This window comes from Macrotis lagotis, chromosome 2 (genome assembly GCF_037893015.1).
Source record: "Macrotis lagotis isolate mMagLag1 chromosome 2, bilby.v1.9.chrom.fasta, whole genome shotgun sequence".
Lineage (NCBI taxonomy): Eukaryota > Metazoa > Chordata > Mammalia > Peramelemorphia > Peramelidae > Macrotis > Macrotis lagotis.
Window position 1 is genome coordinate 241,077,784 of NC_133659.1, and position 20,773 is coordinate 241,098,556.

Below are 20,773 nucleotides of genomic sequence, written 5' to 3' on the forward strand. Positions count from 1 at the left end.
ACTGTTAATGGAGCTATAAATTGGTCCAGCTATTTAGAAAATAATTTGGAGTTTTGTAAGGAAAATTATCCATTTATGCCATTTCCTCTGCAACCCCATTATTTAGTTTATTACCACCCTCCCCACAGATGTTATTAACATGAAAAGACTCAGCTGTACATAGTAACACTTCATGATAGAAAAAAAAACTTAACTGTCCAACATTTTCAATGGCTGAATAAATTGTATGTGAATGTAATGAAACAAGAATATGTCAAGAGGAATGATGAATAGATAGAAATAGAAAAAGGCTTGTATGAAATGATGCAGAGGGGACAAATGAAAGCTGGAAGACTTATATACCCAATCACAACAGCTCTGTAAATGAATACAAGAAAATTGATGTGAAAAACACTGGACAATGTTGGTACTTTTTTTTTTTTTAGGTTTTTTGCAAGGCAAACGGGTTTAAGTGGCTTGCCCAAGGCCACGCAGCTAGGTAATTAGTAAGTGTCTGAGACTGGATTTGAACCCAGGTACTCCTGCCTCTAGGGCCGGTGCTTTATTCACTAATGCTACCTAGCTGCCCTGTTGTTGGTACTAACTTAATAGTGTACATATATTCCTTTTCTTTTAGAAAATAGGAAACTATAGTTTTCAGAGCATCAAGTTCTAAAATAAATCAAAGCCATGAGTTGAGAGATAATAGGGTAGCAAATCTGCCATCTGTGGAATGTCCAAAGGATTTCCCAAATCCAAGACTCAGGTAAAAGCTTCTTATACCTTTAGGAGGTAGGGGAAGAAGATAGCAAGGCTTGGTCATGAGATCTAGCATCCTCAGCAATCTGAGAAAGGAAAAACCACTCCGTTCTAGTTGTCAGAGGCCTAGAACCAGCTTAATTTGGGTTAGGGAATGCTACTGGCATTCTGATATTGCTAGGGTCGTTTAAGGAGTGGCTGGTAACATTACATTTGGTATTAAGAACTTCTGTCCTTATATAAATAATTGTTAATATAATTATTCTTTCAAGAGTAATTCTACAGGAGCGGTTAGGTGGTGCAGTGGATAGAGCACCGGCCCTGGAGTCAGGAGTCCCTGAGTTCAAATCCGGCCTCAGACACTTACAAGCTAGCTGTGTGGCCTTGGGCAAGTCAATTAACCCCATTGCCTTGCAAAAACCTAAAAAAAAAAGAGTAAGTCTACATATGAGAGTAGTGCCTCCAAGTGAGACAGCTGTCTTGGAAACAAAGACATAAGTTTACAGTCTCGTTTGCGGAGCAAGCATACACACATACTTTGAAAAGTTACACAGCTACTTGGAGAACTTGGGGACATCCTGAAGATAACCTGGTGGGTGCAGTTGTGGGAGGAGACCAGGAAAATTCTCAATTTTGAAGGAGACCATGGATTTCAGATAGTTCATTTTGGGAAAATTAATTAGAAGTACAGAAAAAGCTTGATGTATATATGCTATGTTGAATCAAAATGTATCGATTTTTTAAAAAAGTAGTTAAGCCAAATTTCAACTTTTTGTCTTTGGGAGTGGGAGGAAGAGGGCAAGGGAAATCCTCTCCTGAAGCAGTTGCAGGAGAAAAATGTGAAGCCAGGCTTGAAGCAGAACTCGTTCTGTTCGCGCTGTCCATCCCCGCGGCTTCTCACCGGGCTAAGGGTTCGGGCCCCAGCAGGGCGTGCGGCCACTTCAGCCTGTCCCCCGGCTCCTCAGCCCGGGCCCAGCTCACGCAGGACCACGTGCGGCCTCCCCACAGGGAAGGACGTGGGAAGCAGAGGCCGCCCGTACATGGAGGCTCCCCGGACACACCCCTTGCGGGGTGACGTCAGACGCCGCTGTCACAGCCGGCGCTGGGGGGGCTGCTGTGTGGGGGAGAATGGCCGCCGCCGCCGCCGCCAGCGGGACCCTGGGAGGTAAGAGCCTTGGCCTCCTGCCGGCCTCGCACCCCGCGCCAGGGGGCGCAGGCCCGGCGGCGCCGGCCCCCGAGCCCGAGCCCCGCGGCGCCCCACCTGTGGTCCCGCTGCCTGTCCGCCTCCTCTTCCTCCTTCCACTCCCCCGCGGTAGGGGGCGCCGCTCAGCACGGCGCCGGGCGCCTCCCTCCGCCGGCCCCTCCCGCGCCTCGGCGGGGCAGATCCGGAACGGGCCGGCCGCGCCCCTCCCCCGCACCCGAGCCCGCGGGCGCGGCGCTGCGCAGGCCCCAGGGCGGCCGCCGCGCCGCACACCGGACACACGGACACGCGGACACACACACATACACACGGACACGCGGACACACACACACACACACACACACACACACACACACACACACAGACACACCGGACACTCGGACACAGAGACACGGACACACGCACAGACACACATGCACACATGGACACACACGGACACAGACACACACAGAGAGACACACGGACACAGACACACACAGACACACACGCACAGACACACATGCACACACAGACACACACGGACGGACACATGGACACACACAGAGACACACGGACGGACACACAGACACACATGGACACACACGGACGGACACACAGACACACACACTCCCATCCAACCCTGCCCAGCACCAGTGACCCTTGGGCAGCCCTTGGGGATCATTGCCCCATCCCTCTTCCCTGTCAGCTCCATGCTAACATTTCATTCCAAGCCTTCTCAGGAAATAGGGGTGTGTGGGGGGGGAGTTGGGCCCTAGGATCTGAGAGATGCTGTGTATGTGTGTGTGTGTGGTGTGTGTATGTGTGTGTTGTGTGCGTGTGTTGTGTGCATGTGTGTGGTGTGTGTGTGTGTGGTATGTGTGTATGTGTGTGTATTGGAGCCAAGATGGGGCAGGGGGACTGGAGGGTAAAGTGATATTCCTCATTTCCACATGGGGTGGACAAAAGAATGAAGCAGGATGTGTGACAGAGACAAACTCTAGGGTTCTGGAGAATAATAAGGGGAAGGGTGAGTCAGCGCCAGCATCCCACTGGGCCAGGAGGAGACTAGAACGAGCCTTCTGTGAGATTCTTCACTTAGAACTTCAAAAGTGAGGAAGAAACCAGGACAGTATCAGGAAGATGCCAGGGCCTGAGCCTTGTGACTTACCTTATAGGATCTAAATGTCCTGTCATCAGCTCCTCCCAGATCTCCCCCTCCCTAGTTCCAGTCCTTTTTAGAGAACTTCAGGGCCCTAGCCTCTTCTTTGGGGCATTTGCTACCCCAGAGCCATATGGTTCCTTAGGCCCCAGTTTTCTACAGTGGGAAAGACCCATTTCTGGCTTATTCTTCCACTTCCTTCACTCCAAGCCATTCCTCACCCTAGACCTTTACAATGCAATGGAAAGAGGACTGGATTTGGACTCAAGGGATCTGAATTTAAAATCCACTCTGCCTCCAACTAACTAATGTGACTAGCCTCTCCAGGCATCAAGAAAATGAGAGTTGGACTAGAAGATTTGACTTTGTTTCCTCGCCTTCCTTGTTTCCTTCCTTGCCTTTGTTTCCTTTCCTTCAAGTTGTGGCTTTTTTTTTTTTGGCAAGGCAATGAGGTTAAGTGATTTGCCCAAGATCACACAGCCAGGTAATTATTAAGTGTCTGAAGTTGAATTTGAGCTCAGATCCTCCTGACTCCAGTGCTCTATCCACTCTGCCACCTAGCTGCCCCAATTGTATCTTTTCTGATACATCTTGGTTACCATTCCAAATCTGTTTCTCCAGCCCCTTTATCCTTAGTCTCCCACAAGCTACCCCCAACCCTTTCCCCTCAGGAATACCCAGGGGCTATGTTCTTTTCTTAGGAGTTGGGAGAGGGAGAGACACTGAGTATAAGCCTGAGCTTATGTTCTTCCAGGACATATATCCCCTCCCCCTGGCCCATCAGGCAGAGGGTGACCTTGCCATTTGGAGCTACCTTCACCATGAATAACAAGGACACCACTGAGATTGCTGGTGAGTTCTTTATTGCTTCTCCTTCCCTGCCCCCCTCCTCCCCATACACTAGATTTTAAATTGATAGGGTTAAAATCCTCTAGATTGCCAATCCTCGACCCATTTTCCTCATTCCCTAGTAAGAGTACTCTGAATCCTGGTTTTCAATTCTTCTCAGAGAACAGTCATCACCTGAAGATCTTTCTCCCCAAGAAGTTACTGGAGTGTCTTCCCAGATGCCCATTGCTGCCTCCTGAGCGGCTACGATGGAACACAAATGAGGTTCGGAATGGTTGCTAAGTAGACAAGGGTGGGATGAAAGACTTTATCCTTGATCTGGAGGGTAGGAAAAGGGGAAAAGTTTTGTTTTGTTTTTGGCAGGTTTGTATGTCTCAGTGTCTCTATATCAATAACCAGTTAAGTGATTGAGTACCAATTATATTCAAGGCATAATATCAAAAAGCTTACAGGTAGGGGCAGCTAGTGGGTAGAGCACCAGCCTTGGAGTCAGGAGGACTTGAGTTCAAATCCAACCTCAAACACTTAATTACCTAGCTGTGTGACCTTGGGCAAGTCACATAATCCCATTGCCTTAAATAAATTAAAAAAAGGTTATAGTTAGTTGGGGAAACAGGTTTCTTGAGGGCTAGAACCCTAAATTAATACAGTACTTTAGAGATAGAAGAACTCAATGACACTTCATTGGTTCAATGGGCTGATTTAGTATAAAAATATAATTTAGCTCTCTATAGGTGATCAATGTCAAATAATGATACAGATAGTAGGTTCTGTGCAGTTCTGTGCATGCAATAGCATGCATCCACATGATGGAGAGATGGTTTGAATTCAGGGCTGGTGAAAGAAAGGCAACGTTATGTCATTAAAAGAACACTATTTGTGGGCTCGCTTCATTTGTAAAATGATGGGATCCATCTGGATGGACCTCTGAAAACCCTTCTAAGACAATAGGATTTAAGCTTCATTTTTTTCTTCATAGTCCATGTGCCCACTATTAAAGTCAGCACATAATTTAAACATTTTTATACCACTATTAAGCTTTGTTTTATCTAGTGATATGAGCATGCAGAATGAAGCTACTTAAAGATGCATTGTAATTTAAATTTTTGTTGAAATGAAATGGAGAAAGCATGATCCTAAAGGATACCAAGCCTTGAAGGAAGGATTCACATAGGTTGTTTTTTTCAGTAGTGGGCTACATGATTAGAAAGCCATAAGTGTGATGAACACATTCTTTTTAAAAAATTCATTATAGTTATTAATCGATCTAAGTTTAATATTATGATTTCTGGGAACAATGAATTACATAGCTGTAATGGCAGGCTGATGATTTGGGTCCTAATGGCCTAAGGGTCCTTGTAAACCAGCAAGATTTGTTTTGCTAAGTTTAGCTGCATTTGACTTAAGGACCTCATGTTGTCAATCTAGAAGAAGGGTGGAAAGATGGGGAACATCCAAACAGGATTATCATGAGTTGACTTGGAAGCTAAACTATTTAATGTTTGTTAAAGGGTGGGGAGTTGTGAAGCTATGGTGAAGTGTTGCTCAAGCAGAGAAATAAGGGCAGATCAAGTTGGAAAGGAAGATTAAGGGAATATTGGTATGTTTGTTTAGGAGGAAGGTTAGAAAAAAGGTAGAAATTCTTGAATGCAAGCAAGGCTAAGGAATTTGAAGTTTACCTTTTAGGCAGTGAGAAGCCTTTTAAATGTATTTAATCAGGTAGAATAACAGTTGTGACATGGGAGTGATGTTTTCTTGAAGGTTATTAATCAGACAGAGGAAGAAAATACTTTTGATGGGGAAAGGAGTTAGAATTGCCATAGTTCCAGATTTGAGATTATAAGGATCTGTACCAGGGTAGGGACAGTAGAAATGGAAAGAATCTAATTGGATGGGGTGGAAGAAAAAGATCAGATATTTGGAGGAGGGATTCACTTTCCAGTTTTTGGAAAATCTCAGCCCTTATATGACAGACTCCTGGGGGAAAAAAGAGTTTCTTTGTGTCAAGGCAGAGAAAAATGGAACCTCTGAGAGTCTTTTATGGCAATTGTAAGAGATAATCAGGCTTTAATAGGCATCCAGAACTTGGCACTGGGTAGGCCTTTTAAGTTTTAACATGCCAGGGGAAAAAGTAAGGGTAGAAGTCTGGAGAGAAAAGCTATGAAATAAGGAGAATGAGGAAAGAATGAGGAAGAAGAGTACAGAATGAGTATTTTTTCCCCTCATAGGAGATTGCCTCATACTTAATCACCTTTGAGAAGCATGATGAGTGGCTGTCTTGCTCCCCCAAGACCAGGTAAGGGGACTTGGAGGAGGGGGATAAGACTAAAGATACAGGAGCCTAGAGTCTGCTTTATCTGGTTGCTTTCTTCTATGCTTCCCCAGACCTCAGAATGGCTCCATCATCCTCTATAACCGCAAGAAGGTAAAGTACCGGAAGGATGGCTATTGCTGGAAGAAGCGAAAGGATGGAAAGACCACTCGAGAGGACCACATGAAACTGAAGGTGCAAGGCATGGAGGTAGGGGAAAGTCTTATGAGTTTGATGACCAGTTCTGTTATCTTTAGTTTTAAATCATTCATGTCCTGGCTCAGTTCCTAGAATTCAAATGTTACTGTAGTCACCCCTCTCAGCTACAATATTAAGTCAACCATTTACCCTCTTGGACAATAGACTGGTTCCCCATTTCCTTCAATGACCCTGTTGTCTGACCCCCAACTTTGTTTCTCACAGAGAGACACATCTGTCCAGTCTCCTAACTTCTTTGCGGCTTCCCTTAGAAATCCCTATATATATCCTGAGTCCCAACTCTAGCCACCCCTCCTGTTCTCATTGTCCCAAATCTTATCTCTTAGATATTTCTAAAAGATTCCACTTTGAAGATCCTGAATACCTCACCCTTAACTCTGTTATTTTGATTTATGAGGCTTCTAGGTTCATGGGGGGGAAGAGAGAGAAACTTTTGGGGGGAAACTAGTCATTTGAAAGGGACTAAAAGAGAAGAGGAGGTAGGAAGCAGCCTTCCACTCCAACTATCTCTTGGCAGTGTCTCTATGGCTGCTATGTTCACTCCTCCATTGTTCCCACATTCCATCGTCGCTGTTACTGGCTGCTACAGGTATTGAGGGGATTGGGGAGTCAGATTCTTGGGGATTCAGGAGGGAGTGAAGAGAGAAAAGACTGGGCTCTGAGAAAGGAAAGAAGCTGAGTTAGAGGAAAGAGGGTTATGAACTAAGAAGACCAAATACCTGGGTATTTGGGAGGGATGAGAGTTTATGCGGGAGGTATAAGAGCTGAAGAGGCTGCTGGGGGAGGTGGAATTCTGGAAGGGAACTAAGTCCTGTGGGTGGAACATCTGGGTCCCAGTGTCCACCGGCACTCTGATGTCTACTGTTGCTACCCTCAGAACCCTGACATCGTCCTTGTGCACTATCTGAATGTCCCTGCCCTGGAAGATTGTGGGAAGGGCTGTGGCCCCATCCTTTGTTCCATCAGCAGCGATCGAAGGGAATGGCTCAAGTGGTCCAGGGAGGAGCTGGTGGGGCAACTGAAGCCCATGTGTAAGAACCCCAGAGTAAAAGTGGATCTCAGGGTGCCCTCACAGAAGCCAAGACTACGTCTAGGTGCCTTTGAAATGACCAGCTCTCCCTAGCTAGTGAGGATATTTGAGCTCTGTTGCTCCCAAGAGTGCTTGATGGATTCTCAAGACTTTATAATATAGGAATGGTGGGAGTAAGGGAAAGAGAGACTACATATCCCAGGGATGCTCAAACAGTTAGCTTTTTCCAGGCTACTAGTCCCATGGCACCATGGGAGTTGTAGTCCACTGAGAGAAAAGGACAGCAAGGGGAGTTTAGGGGCTGGATTTTCTTAGGTTCACCCAGCAGGCACTCCCTCCTCCCCTTTTCAGTTCATGGCATCAAGTGGAGCTGTGGGAATGGGGCAGGTGAGTTCTCAGTGGAACAGCTGGTGCAGCAGATTCTGGATACCCACCAGGCCAAGCCCCTGCCCCGTACCCATGCCTGCCTCTGCAGCGGAGGGCTCGGTTAGTGATGGGACCCAAGGGCTCCCTCTGACTCTGAGTTCTATTCCCCACTGGGGACAAAAACGCCCTTTATATTTGTTTGCATGCTAATTTGTATATATTTTGTACATTGTTTCCTAACAGTCCAGATGGACTGAAGACTTTTCTAGGCCCCACCTCTTCTTGGGGAAATGCCTTTCCAGGCTTTGGGCCAGTTTCTCACTCTATCATTTATCTTTGTGACCCCAGTCTCTGCGCTTTTCATGCATAGGCATTAGCTCACTGCCTTTTTTCTTTCTTTCCACCAGCCTGTTTCTTTTCCCCTTAGCAATTCTGCAAATTCCCCTGTTCACTTTTCCTTGCTGTGCCTTTCCAGCCAGAATTTTATTGCATCTCTGCTGCCCCCCAATGGCCACAATCATTATTGCGTATCTATCTAGATCAGGGTCCTAATGGATAGAAAATTTCCACTGAAGAGAGATTGGAAAGTTGTCTTACTCTACTCCTTTTCTTTCTTCCCTACCCCATTCTTCACTACAGGTTCCACAGGGAGCCTACCCCACAAATGCAACAATACCAAGCACCGAATCATCTCCCCTAAAATTGAGCCTCGGACCTTGGCCATACCTCCAATCCCACCTCCAAGACCCCCTGAGCCCCTTCTACAGGCTATTCCACCCCTTAATGAAACCCCTGAGCTTCCCAAAGTTGATACTTCACCCTCTTCCTCCTCTTCCTCCTCTTCCTCCTCTTCTTCTGGCTTCTCAGAACCTTCTGAGATTAGCCCTCGACCTACAGTAACTCCAGGAGGGCTTCCCCGGGGGGGACCTGCTCTCCTTCTCCTGACAGGTTTGGAGCAACTCACTGGGGGTTTAACTCCCAGTAGGCACTTGGCTCCTCAGCCTGAGTTTGGACCCTCCCTGGGCCTGGCCCTGGTCCTAAGTCCTCAGCCTCCTGCCCCACCTGGCCCACCTAGTCCTGCCTTTGATCCTGATCGATTTTTCAACAATCCCAGTCAAGGCCAGACTTATGGAGGTGGGCTTGGGGTGAGTCCCAGTTTCCCTGAAACAGAAACAGCCAGAACACCTTGCCCAGCTTTGGAACCTGCTGCTGCACTAGAGTCTGTGCCATCAGATCAAGGAATTACTCCTAAGCCTGGAGAAGGAAGAGAAAGGAACCGATACTTTCTCCGAGATGACGCAGGTGGGGAGGGAACTGGACCTGCTACAGTCTCTTCATCCCCATCCATGGAGCCTTCGGCCCGGTCTGGAAGAGGTGAAGGGCTGTTTGGAGGACCAGGGGGGACCAGTGAACTAGAGACTTTCAGCTTGTCTTCCTTCCCAGACCTCATGGGGGACCTGATCAGTGAGGAGGCTCCAGGGGCTCCTGGCCCTCCAGCCCTTAGCATTATCACTGACTTCTCTCCTGAGTGGTCCTATCCAGAGGTGAATATCATATTCATTCATCTTGTCCTTATTACTTGCTATCCTATTCCCACTGAGCCTAGCCCCTAGATTACCCAAACCTAAGTTTACATAGTAGCCATTGCCCTACTTCCCCTGTAGTCTATGATCTAGATTCCTTAACTTTCCTCAGATTTTTATGGCATGTGGCCTATCTTGTTTTCTATGCTCTTTCTCCCTTAATTATCTTAATATATACAGGGTATCCCAAAAGTCTTGGTGGAGTTTTACATTTAAATAGATTAAAACTGCACTCAGATTTGGGGGATATTTTATATAAATATATATATTATATATAAATATATATATATATATATATATATATATATATATATATATTATTCAGAGGGTATCCCCCCTCCCCATTCTCTGGTGATTCTTTGTTTGGATGGGAAAATTTGCTTGTTCACAGGGTGGGGTCAAGGTATTGATCACAGGTCCATGGACAGAGGTCTCAGAGCGTTATTCTTGTGTCTTCGACCACATCCTTGTGCCAGCCTCACTTGTACAATCTGGTGTCCTGCGCTGCTACTGTCCGGGTATGGAGTGGGAAGCTCTGATTAGACAGGTTAGGGTGGGATAGTCTCTAGATGCCTTATCAGAAACTTCACCATTAGAGTTTGGAGGCTGAAAACGTAATAAGGGGAGACCCAGGTCACCAAGGCCATGCCTGAAAGTTAGTTTTTATCCTTTTCTCCAGAGTGGCCAGGACTAAGGAGACAACATGGGGCAATGGAAGGAATCCTGGACTTGGATTTAGGAAAATTGTCTTCTAGTCTCAGCTCTTATTATTCACTGTGTCCTTAGCCAAGTCCTTTAACTTATCTGAATCTCATTTTGTATTGTCTGGCCTCTAAGACTTACTAACTTTATATATCTATAGAGTTAATGGGTCTGACAACTTTAATTGAAGATTTAGAAAAGAGAGAGAAAAGGTCTAGGGCTCTTAGAGACAGAAAGGGGTGATGGAAAAGATTCAAAAGACCTGAGTTCAAGTCTTAGCTCTATCACATTAGTTACATGATCTTAGGCAATTGATTTCCTCTTATCTAAAATACAAATGATTCATGCCATTGATGTCACATGATTATTGTGCTTTGCAATCCATAAAGCACTATATAGATGTGAAACACTTTTTATTATTGACTTCATTACCAGGATGTTAAAATGAACTCTGGTCTTATAGCCCAGACCCCATTGCCAAGAGATATTTCTCCTTTGTCCTAACATGCCTGTCAACTAGGGTCAGAGAAAAACTTCAAAGTTTCATCCCTTGAAGATAAAGTCTCTAAAACAATCCAGGAATCTTAGGAATGACCTCCTCAAAACAACAGGCTTTGTTTTACTTGGGTGTACCACCCCTGCCAATACCACCACTTTATGAACTGGAAGGCTTGGGAAAAAGAATAAGAGTTGAGCTCTCAGCTTCCAGTCTAGGAGAACAGGTCAGGTCAGAAGTCAAACTAGACCCTATTCCTTGGAGACTTTTCCCACTTTTATTAAGTAGTGAAGTTGGACGGGAGTAGAGGGAAAGAACAATGAGATCTATTTACCAGTCAAGCTGTATCGGAGAGTAGGCATTACCTTTCCAAAGATTTGTAGTCACCATTGCTAAGGAGCACATTTTTCCTAACATCTAGGTTTTCTGGGGCCTCTGGGAGATATAAGGCAAAGAGAAGAAGAGGATAGGTAGCAAAAGGCCTCAGGACTTTGGTCCAGGTCTCTAGCTTGCTGGCAGGAGTTATAAGAGAAATTGACATTTTTCTTTCTTCCCTTTTGTCTTCCCTAGCTCATGAGGCAGGGTTGGTATCTCTTCAGGTGGCAGGAGAAGAGGGCCCACTCTCTGCTTCTGTGCTCTTTGAGTATCGTGCCCGCCGTTTTTTAGCTCTTCCCAGCACTCAACTCGACTGGCTGTCCTTAGATGGTGAGTATCTAATTTACCCTGAACCCAGACATTCACTCCTGTAACCTCTGTACTTCATTTCTTTGTCCTTTCACTTGGTTCCCATTCCTTTTGGGGATTTGGTTGGATATCTGGTCTACCAGGGAATAAACACCCGTTATATGTCAAATATTATGCTATGCATTGGGAAGACTGTCCCTGGTCTGAAGGAGCTCACAGTATAAATGGAAAATAATATGCCAATCATATACAAGCAAGCTGTATACAGGATAAATAAAAAATAATCAACAGTGAGCAGACACGAGAATTAAGGTTTGAGAAAGGCTTTCTGTATAAGATAGGATTTTAGTTGGAACTTGAAGAAAGCCAGGAGGAGGAAATGAAAAGGGAGAGGACTCCAAGTATGGGAGACAGTCAGTGAAAAAATGCCCAGAGCTGAGAGATGAAGTGTCTTTTCCCAAGAGCAGAAATGGCTCACTGAATTTTAAAGAGTATGCAAAGGGTAGCAAGGACTAAGAAGACTGGAAAGGTGGGGCAAGTGGCTTGGTTATGAAGGACTTGGAACACTAAGCAGAGGATTTTTTATTTGATCCTGGAGGTGATAAGGAACAACTGGAGTTTATTAAGTTTTGGGGGTGTGGAGGGAAATGTCAAATCTACAGTTAAGGAAATCACTTTGGCAGAGTTCTCTACCTTCTATCTCTCCATGTCAGAGCTTAGTTCTAGTTTTTTTCTTGATCTGTAACTGGCTTCTTCTCCACCTCTTCTTTCTCAGATTTCTTGGACTCTTAAGTTCTGAGACTTTTTCTCTTTACATCACTGGGTTTTGGCTATTCTTAAAGTTCTGCAGAACTTTTTTACTTGGGGATCTAATGCTTGATCTGTTTTCTCTAATAGTTTTTCAGAGTTCCTTTGTAATTCTTTGCCTAGGTATTTTTCCTATTTTTTTTTTCCTCTTCAGTCCCTCTTATAGGAAAAAGAAGCTGTGAATAGTATAGTAAACAGCAGTGGGTCTGAAGTCTGGAGATGTGACTTCCAAGTTCCAAATTATTCACTTAATGGTTGTGTGACCTTGGACCTCTTTCCTATTTTATAAAATGCAAATACTACTAGCATTATGTACCTAACAACATTATTGTGAAGAAACATTTTTTATGAACTATTAATGCGCTTTTAACAACCCATCATCATTGTTTGTGCCCCATTTTGACAGTTTTTCTGGTGAAATTCTCATAAGTTATAAGACTTGAGAATTTTTATAAACAAAGTACAGGCATTAGAGACAAAAATTCAAGTCCTACCTCTCTTTATACCTCAATGACCTTGGGCAAGTCACTTAGTTTCCTCAGCTATAAAATAAAGTTGGACTTGATGACCTTTAGATCCCTTTTAACTCTAGAAAGTATAAACTTGAGATCCTGTCTCAGGTAGGAGATAATGTTTCAAGTAAGAAGAGATAGAGAACTCCAAAGAAATGATGCATAAAAGGGGGAACTGTTTTGAACAAAGTAGGAAAGAATTCCAAAACCCATTGCTTATTATCTTTTATCATGTAAACTGATTTGGGATCTAAATGTTTAAATTGTATTCTGGGACCTGGTATACATTCACTGTTCCTGGTTCAGGTTTGAGATGGTATCTTTCTTTCTTGGGTAGTCTTTTAGAGACCCAGGAATCTGGTCTCCTTACCAAAGGAGTACAGGAAAAATGATCCACATTTAGTGGATCCACTTCTTGCTCCAGGTCCAGGTTTTCTGCCTCCATAATCCTGGAGAAGTAGCAAGATCTTGGGGTGCTTCTTGTTTCTGATATTTGGAAGGTTGTTCACATCCTTTCCCAACTCAATTTCCTATCCTTTCCCCCTCCAAGACAACCAGTTCCGAATGTCCATACTGGAGCGACTAGAACAGATGGAAAAACGGATGGCAGAAATAGCAGCAACTGGCCAGGCTCCTCCCCCAGGTCCCGATCCTCACCCAGTACAGGTATCTGGAGAGAGGGAAATATTCACTGCATCTTCCCTAAGTAAATAGTTGTGGTGTTTAACCCATCTTACTTTCCTTTCTTTCTCTGCTTCCTATGACCTCTTTAGCCTGCTATCCCTGTCTTCTTCCTGGTATACCTTGTCTCCCAACTCTACCTTCTCCTCTTCTAAGGCTCCTATTCTGGGTGCCATCTTGGCATGCCTACTCCAAACTATTTCTGACTTAGAAAGGGGGGAGAAACTGGGGAAGGCAATGGGGGGGGAATCTTCAAAGATCTGGGGATCCTGACTTATATCAGCGAACTGGCAACTGTGTGGCACTGTTTTAAGGATAAGGACACCTAGATGTCTGACAGAATAATCTCGAGAGAACTAAGAGACAGGAGGCCTGGTTTCTAGAAGAAAGTGGAATCTAAAGATGGAATTGAAAAATGGTAGGAGAATCCAGGTCTCAGTGGGTGAATGGCACCAGATTACCCTTGGAATAGGACTGTTTGAAGATTATGGGAAAAGATGTGTGGGTGTCTGAGGCAGGAAGTAAGGTTAAGTGAGCACTAAGATGGATAGTTGGTAGCTGAGAGATTAGTCACTTGAGCCCCTAAAGTCGATAGAAGTCAAAAGAGCAAAACCTAGGTCCTTGGATGAGAGTGTGTGTGTTACAGGGAGATGTCCCAGGGCCTGGGTTTGAGGCCCGTGTGGTGGTCCTAGTAGAACACATGATCCCTCGTTATGGCTGGCGGGGCCCTGATCACCTGGTTCATGGGGGACCCTTCCGGGGTATGAGTCTCCTTCACCTAGCAGCAGCCCAGGGCTACGCCCGTCTCATTGAGACCCTGAGCCAGTGGAGGTGAGTACAGATTGGGAAGAGAAAGGGCTGGGATTGGGTTGGAAGGTGGTGAGTCAGAAAAGTAGTTCCAGGGTCAAAAAATGTCAATGAAGTTGGGGGCAGGGTTATTGTAGATGGGATTGGAAGAGGTTACAAGAATATAGATGTCCTTAGTCCTTGTCTTCTAGGCTTAAGTACTTTAATGTCTAAAGGTTTCTTCACCCTATTCACACCCTTACTCCTTTGCCCACTGACTTGCCCTTTTAGATGTCTTGACCTCTGGTCCCTCATCTCCTTGATATCTGCCTACCTTAATCCAACCTCATTTGCACCTATTCTTTTGTGCTCTGATTATCATCTCTTATCTCTGCCCTTCTCTTGCTACTTCTCCAGGATTATGGAGGCAGAAAACCTGGACCTGGAGCAAGAAGTGGATCCACTAAATGTGGATCATTTTTCCTGTACTCCTTTGGTAAGGAGACCAGATTCCTGGTCTCTAAGTGGTTACTGAAACCGGGGTAGGTGTGTGGGAAGAGGGGAAATATCGTGGGTTTGGGGTTCATAAGGCCAAAGTCATTTGAGGGGTACAAGGGCAGGGATTATGGAGATATGGAGACTATGGAATGATTAAGTTCCTAGGGGGAAGATAAAGATATTCGTATCTGTTCTTCCACACCCCCTCCCAGATGTGGGCCTGTGCCTTAGGACATCTAGAAGCTGCTGTGCTCCTTTTCCGATGGAACCACCAGGCACTGAACATCCCTGATTCTCTCGGTCGGCTCCCCTTGGCTGTGGCACAATCCCGGGGGCATGTACAACTTGCCCGATGCCTAGAAGAGTTACAGAGACAGGAAGCTTTGGTTGAGTCTGTGATTGCCCCTTCACCATCCTCTGCCAGCCCTGACACTGGTGAGGATGTTGCTAGGGAATAGGAGAGGAAAAAGTAGGAGGAAGCAAGAAATGAAGTTGAGAAATATGAGAGGAGAGGGAAATCTTGGGACAGGGAACAGCTTAAAGGGAGCAAGCTCTTTTAAAGAGAGCTATGATGGCTGGGGGAAACAACTGCAGCCAGAAGTGTAGAAAGAGAAAGAAAGAAGACAGGAGACAAGTGGTAGCATAGAAACAGAGTAGCAGTATGATATAGGCATGAAGAGAAGGGGTAAATGATGTAGGAGGCAACAGTACCTGTATTGATCATACCTTTTCAATTGCTGAATCCTTCCCTTCTCTCCTGCCCTTCTAGGTCTAAGCAGTATCTCTTCACCTTCAGAGTTGTCAGATGGCACATTTTCTGTCACTTCTGCCTACCCTAGTGCCGCAGACAGCAGTCCCCCACCTGCTTCTCTGCCTACTTCTGAGGGAATCACTGAGATGGTACAGCCAGGCCAGTCTCCTCATGATCTTTCTGAGACACCCAATCTACTGATGGACTATAAGGCCAGTAACACCAAGGGGCTTCCCTCATCTCCCTCTGTGAGTGAGGATTCTATGGTAGAGGCTCCAGTCCAGGGTTACAGGGCCAGTTCAAAGGGAGCTGATTGTCATCAGGCTGTGGACATAGTACAGGTATTTATTAAACTGAGTCTGGGGAGTGAAGATTTAAGGGTACTCATGAATGAGGGTTAGACAAAACAGGGTTATTTGGGAGGAAGTATGAAGGGACCAAAAGATCCCTTTCTGGAATGGTTTGGATCTGGAAGGTATTAAACTGGACAAAATTGACTCATTTTTTTTTTCCTATGAGTCTTGCCTAGCATTAAGGAACAGTGGTAGGCTTACAATAAAATCTTATAAACTCTTGAGAAAGAAAAAGATTTTTCATTTGTCTAGTCACTGTTGACAAATATTTATTTAATATTATATGTATTGTGCTATATTCTGTTATAAGATACAGCCTTACCCTTGAGGTATTAACAATCTAATTGGAAAGGGCATATAAAAAGTAAATAAGGGAAGTTAAATAAAAGAAAGATAGTATATGCTTAATGTCAAATGTGGTATATTGATAGTGAATCCATAGGAGAAAGCAGTCATCAAGGGAAAGCTAAGAAAGGCTTCCTAGAGGACATGGTAGAACCTGAGATGAACCTTTAAAAAAGAATTACACTTAAGGGAAGGTGGGGGAAAGATTTAAGACAGGAATATGAGTAAAGGCAGCAATAAACATGGTGTAATGAATAGACTAATTTTGCTGGAATGTAGGGTTTTTCTAGGGGAGAAGTAGATAGAGGATGGGGAGAAGTTTATAGAATCTTTAATACGAGGCTAAGGAATTTAGACTTCACTCTTAGAATATGTTGTCTAGAAGATTATAAATTCCTTAAGGGCAAAGAACCTTCTCTCACTTTTTGTCTTCCATTTTAGAGCCTTTATTTATTGTTCAGCCTTGTCCAACTTTTACAACTCTTTAGATCATAATATTTTAATGCTGTCCATGGGGTTTTCTTAGCCAAAGTACTGGATGGTTTGCCATTTCCTTTTCCAGTGGATAAAGACAAACAGAGTTAAGTGATAAAGCCCAATTAGTGTTTGAATTTGAATTTATTTCATCCTGACTCCGGTCCCAGCACTCTATTTGATGAGCCATCTAGCACTGTGCTATATTAGTAACTCAGTAAGTTCTCTGATCAGAGAAATAAGGGAATTAGAAAGAAAGATCTAGTGGGGCCTCAGCCAATGGGAGTGAAAGAGAGAAGGCTTGGAGATAGGATCAGGACCCAGTCATTTATTTATTTGTTTGTTTGTTTATTTGTTTATTCACTTATTTATTTGTTTATTGATTGATTGATTGATTGATTGATTAGCTTTTTCAAGGCAATGGGGTTAAGTGGCTTGCCCAAGGCCACACAGCTAGGTAATTATTATGTGTCTGAGGCCGGATTTGAACTCAGGTACTCTTGACTGCACCGCCTAGCCGCCCCCAAGGACCCAGTCATTTATAAGGCAGAATGAGAAGCTAATGGGTGGGATCTTTCAAATGTTTTCCACTAGGTGGATATGATTTCCCTGGCCAAACAGATAATTGAGGCAACACCAGAAAGGATTAAACAGGAAGACTTTGGAGGTGACCCTGAAGCTGGAGGTCCTCTTCAAGAACACACAGGAGCCATGGGACTCAATGAGACTATGTCCTGGCTGACTAGTTATCTGGAGAATGTGGACCACCTCCCTAGTCTCACCCCACACAGGTGACCACACTTCTGATCTTCTGATCATTTCCCCTCAAATTGGACAAGGAGGAAACAAGGATATCACCAGAATGTGACCCAGGGACCTTAGGTAGAGTGATGTAATCCCTGGTGTCCAATCTAGAAAAGGACCTTGCCTACAATTCTGGACTCCTGTAAAGGAAAAATAGCTCTCTAAATCAGTGATCAGGCAGAATCCCTCTACAGAAAACCCTGAGGTAGAAAGGAAGAAGTCATGGCTTGCAATCTGATGCCCTTCTTTCTATGCTTCCTGAAACAGCGAGCTGCTCTTTGAGAGGGCTCCCCCTGCCCCATCTTGGACAGAATTCCTTGGGGCCTCGGCCAATGGGAAGATGGAAAGTGACTTTGCACTGCTGACACTGTCTGATCACGAGCAACGGGAGCTTTATGAAGCGGGCCGAGTCATCCAGACTCCCTTCCGCAAGTACAAGGTTGGAGGGGAAATGGGGGTAGTGGGACCAGAAGGAGTGCACAGTTCACAACATTAATGTAGCATTGAAGATATAGGGTTGAGGAAGATACCAGCAGTTCCATCATTGGGGCTATAAAGGGTGCTAAGTGATATTTTACATGGTAGGATAGGGTGGGATGAGGTATCACTTCTGGGAAGTATGACTAAGATGACTGAATGAGTAAAAGGAAGAAATGGGTGCCAGAGAAAGAACAGTATATGGATCAGTTACTGAGTATATGGAGTTAGGAGTTAATATAAGGGGACATTTCAAGTGTGGGCCCTGAGAGTCAATTCTATATTCAAAACCAGCCCTGATCCTCATAGGGAGATTCATTATTATGGAAGCTGGGATGATTTCTGAATGGCATTTTCTTTATAGGAAAAGACAGTATTCAAGGAAAAGCCAATGGACAAGAACTCATTATGATCATAGTTTTTAGCAAGTGAAAAAAGTGCATATTTGGGAGCATGTTAGGTCTGTAAGCCCATGCAGAGGGACTGGTCTTAGATGGGGTTTGGAGTCAGAAGTGAGGAAAGTCATATTATAGCCCAGGGTTGTTAGCTTTGGTTAGAATAATTAGGCTCCAGACACAGGTCTTGTGAAGGAGTCAAAGATCACTGAGAGGACCACAGAACAGGACTTTGAAGGTTAAATGTTGTGGGGAATCATGATTCTAGGGATAAAATGACCCTTTCCCAGAGGGGAAATGTTAGGGACAAAGGGTCTTCAAGTTTCCCCTGCTCCACACCCCAAGGGCCGTCGACTAAAGGAGCAGCAGGAGATGGCAGCAGCTGTGATCCAGCGCTGTTACCGAAAGTACAAGCAGGTAAGATATTCTGCTCCAAATACAGACCATTTCTTGGACCCCTCTCTGGCTTAATTTGGCTCTAATCCCATTTCTCTTCCCACAAGCTAACGTGGATTGCACTTAAGGTAACTAAGGGAGTAGTTGAGAATAAAGGATAGTTATATCAGGGCAAGGATGTTTTCATGGAAAGACCTTCTTTCATCCATCATGATTTGAAAACAGTCCTCTTTTTAGAGTCTGTCTATTTAAGAGAAAATAGAGGGAGGGGGGTGGCTAGGTGGTACAGTGGATAGAGCACCAACCCAGAGTCAGGAGTACCTGAGTTCAAATGCCACCTCAGACACTTAATAATTACCTAGCTGTGGGGCCTTGCGCAAGCCACATAACCCCATTTGTCTTGCAAATTCCTAAGGAAAAAAAAAGTAAATAGAGCCTGTCTCTTTAAGAGTAAATAAAATTGCTTTGGAGTACATTGTATTCCAATGCTGCCTTGCATACTTAGTAGATATGATTATGAATTCAGAACCTCAGTTTCTTCATGCTGTAAAATGGGGATATCTACGGTAACTACCCCAAGATAGTTTTGAGGAAAATTTTTCAAATCTTAAAATGTCATAGAAATGTGAAGATTTTGTCTCTCTTTTGGTCACGTTTGGTTGCTATCTCCTGAATTCTGTCCTCCAGTTTGCACTCTATAAAAAGATGACTCAAGCAGCCATCCTGATCCAGAGCAAATTCCGAAGTTACTATGAACAGAAGCGATTTCAGCAGAGTCGAAGAGCAGCTGTATTAATCCAACAGCACTACCGTTCTTACCGATGCCGACCCGGTCCCTGCCATCGGCCTCCTGGGCCTTCAGGACCTCTGCCTCTTCGTGGCAAGTATGTTCTTGAGGCTCTTAGTTATGATGGGCCCCAGACTTCACAGAAAACTGCTGCCTTGCAGTATTACACCCAACTTCCCTCTTCCCTGCCACTGTGGTTGTCAAAAATCTTGTCCTTATACCTGAAATTTTCCTATGTTGGACTGTCTATACTCTGCCTTGACTTCCCCTTTCCTATCTAGTTTTCTCAGAGAGGTGGAATTGAAGAGGAGCTTGTACATTCTCCTTTAGCTTGTTAGCTTCCCTTTTTCCTTCCAGAGGGTCCTTACTCACCAAGAAGCAGGACCAGGCAGCTCGGAAAATCATGCGTTTCCTGAGGCGCTGTCAACACAGGTACTTGGTCCTCTCAACTATTTTATTTCCCCAATGAATATCCAATTTCTTCTTTTAAAAAATGTAGAATTTTATTTTTCCCCAGTTACACGTAACAACAATTTTTAACATTTGATTTTAAGACTTTGAGTTCCTAATTCTCTACCTTCGTCCCTCTCCAAGTGAGAAGACAAGCAATTGTCATTTCCTTCTAAGACTTGGCTTCTTTATCTCTCTCTCATAGGATGAAGGAACTGAAGCAGAGCCAGGAACTAGAGGGTCTCTCCCAACCCGAACTGACCACCTGATACACCACGGCCACCACCTTGAGGAAGGGTGGTCTTTATAGGGATAAGATCCCTTGCTGGAGCAGGAGACAGCGTTCCTATCAGACTCCATGGAACCTTTCCTTTGTAGGACTCTGCTCTTACCTTCTCCTTCCTTCAAGAATTCCTGCCCCCCTTGCCTTCCCCTTCTCCTATTTTTACTGGCCTTGGCCTCTACTCTGACCTCCACCTCAGTCTTGGGCTGGGATCTGTCAAGCCCTGCTTCTGAGCCCCCTGCAGCTGTGAAGGGCCCCCCTTTGCCCGCCTGCCTTACACACTTGAGCAGTCTCCCGTTTTCCTATCCGCTTCTGCCCCCCGCACATCACCCAGTCGCGTCTCGGATTCTGTCTCGGTGCCCTCCCCTTGCAGGTGGGATGGAGAGGGAGTGGGGGAGTTGTAAACAGTCCGGTTTGCTGGTGAGGGAGGACTTGGGAGGGGAGCGCGGGGGCTGGGGCCGCTTCCCCACCCCAGGGTCCGCCCCGGCGCCCAAGCCTTCACTCTTTTCCAGTGTGCACGGGCTCGGTTTGTACAACTTGTCATTAAAACATCGCTGCAACCCCCCGACTCCTGCTTTTGTTTGGGGGAGGAGGCAGGCCCAGGCCCCCGGCCAGCACCGCGAATCTGGGGCTCGGGGAGCTCGGGGGCGGGGCGCC

At 45.1% G+C, this 20,773-nt stretch overlaps 1 protein-coding gene across 5 annotated transcripts; it reads left to right on the forward strand.

Annotated features, from left to right (window-relative positions):
• Positions 1-1,835: 1,835 nt before the first annotated feature.
• On the forward strand, positions 1,836-20,708 carry CAMTA2 (calmodulin binding transcription activator 2). 5 transcript variants are annotated; one of them, XM_074225395.1, is made up of 22 exons: positions 1,836-1,903; positions 3,832-3,929; positions 4,087-4,190; positions 6,155-6,222; positions 6,312-6,447; positions 6,974-7,045; positions 7,334-7,487; positions 7,838-7,972; positions 8,492-9,396; positions 9,827-9,953; positions 11,204-11,338; positions 13,187-13,302; positions 13,964-14,148; positions 14,521-14,599; positions 14,814-15,036; positions 15,371-15,693; positions 17,119-17,315; positions 17,596-17,767; positions 18,546-18,617; positions 19,284-19,480; positions 19,741-19,815; positions 20,039-20,706. In XM_074225395.1, exons 2-22 carry the CDS (start codon positions 3,899-3,901, stop codon positions 20,100-20,102), a joined length of 3,570 nt encoding a protein of 1,189 aa, XP_074081496.1. In that variant the 5' UTR covers positions 1,836-1,903; positions 3,832-3,898; the 3' UTR covers positions 20,103-20,706. The 5 variants fall into 5 exon arrangements, with proteins under 5 accessions (XP_074081496.1, XP_074081499.1, XP_074081498.1 ...); XM_074225398.1 differs by having other exon boundaries at positions 15,371-15,564; XM_074225396.1 differs by lacking the exon at positions 1,836-1,903 and adding an exon at positions 2,179-3,561.
• Positions 20,709-20,773: the final 65 nt, after the last annotated feature.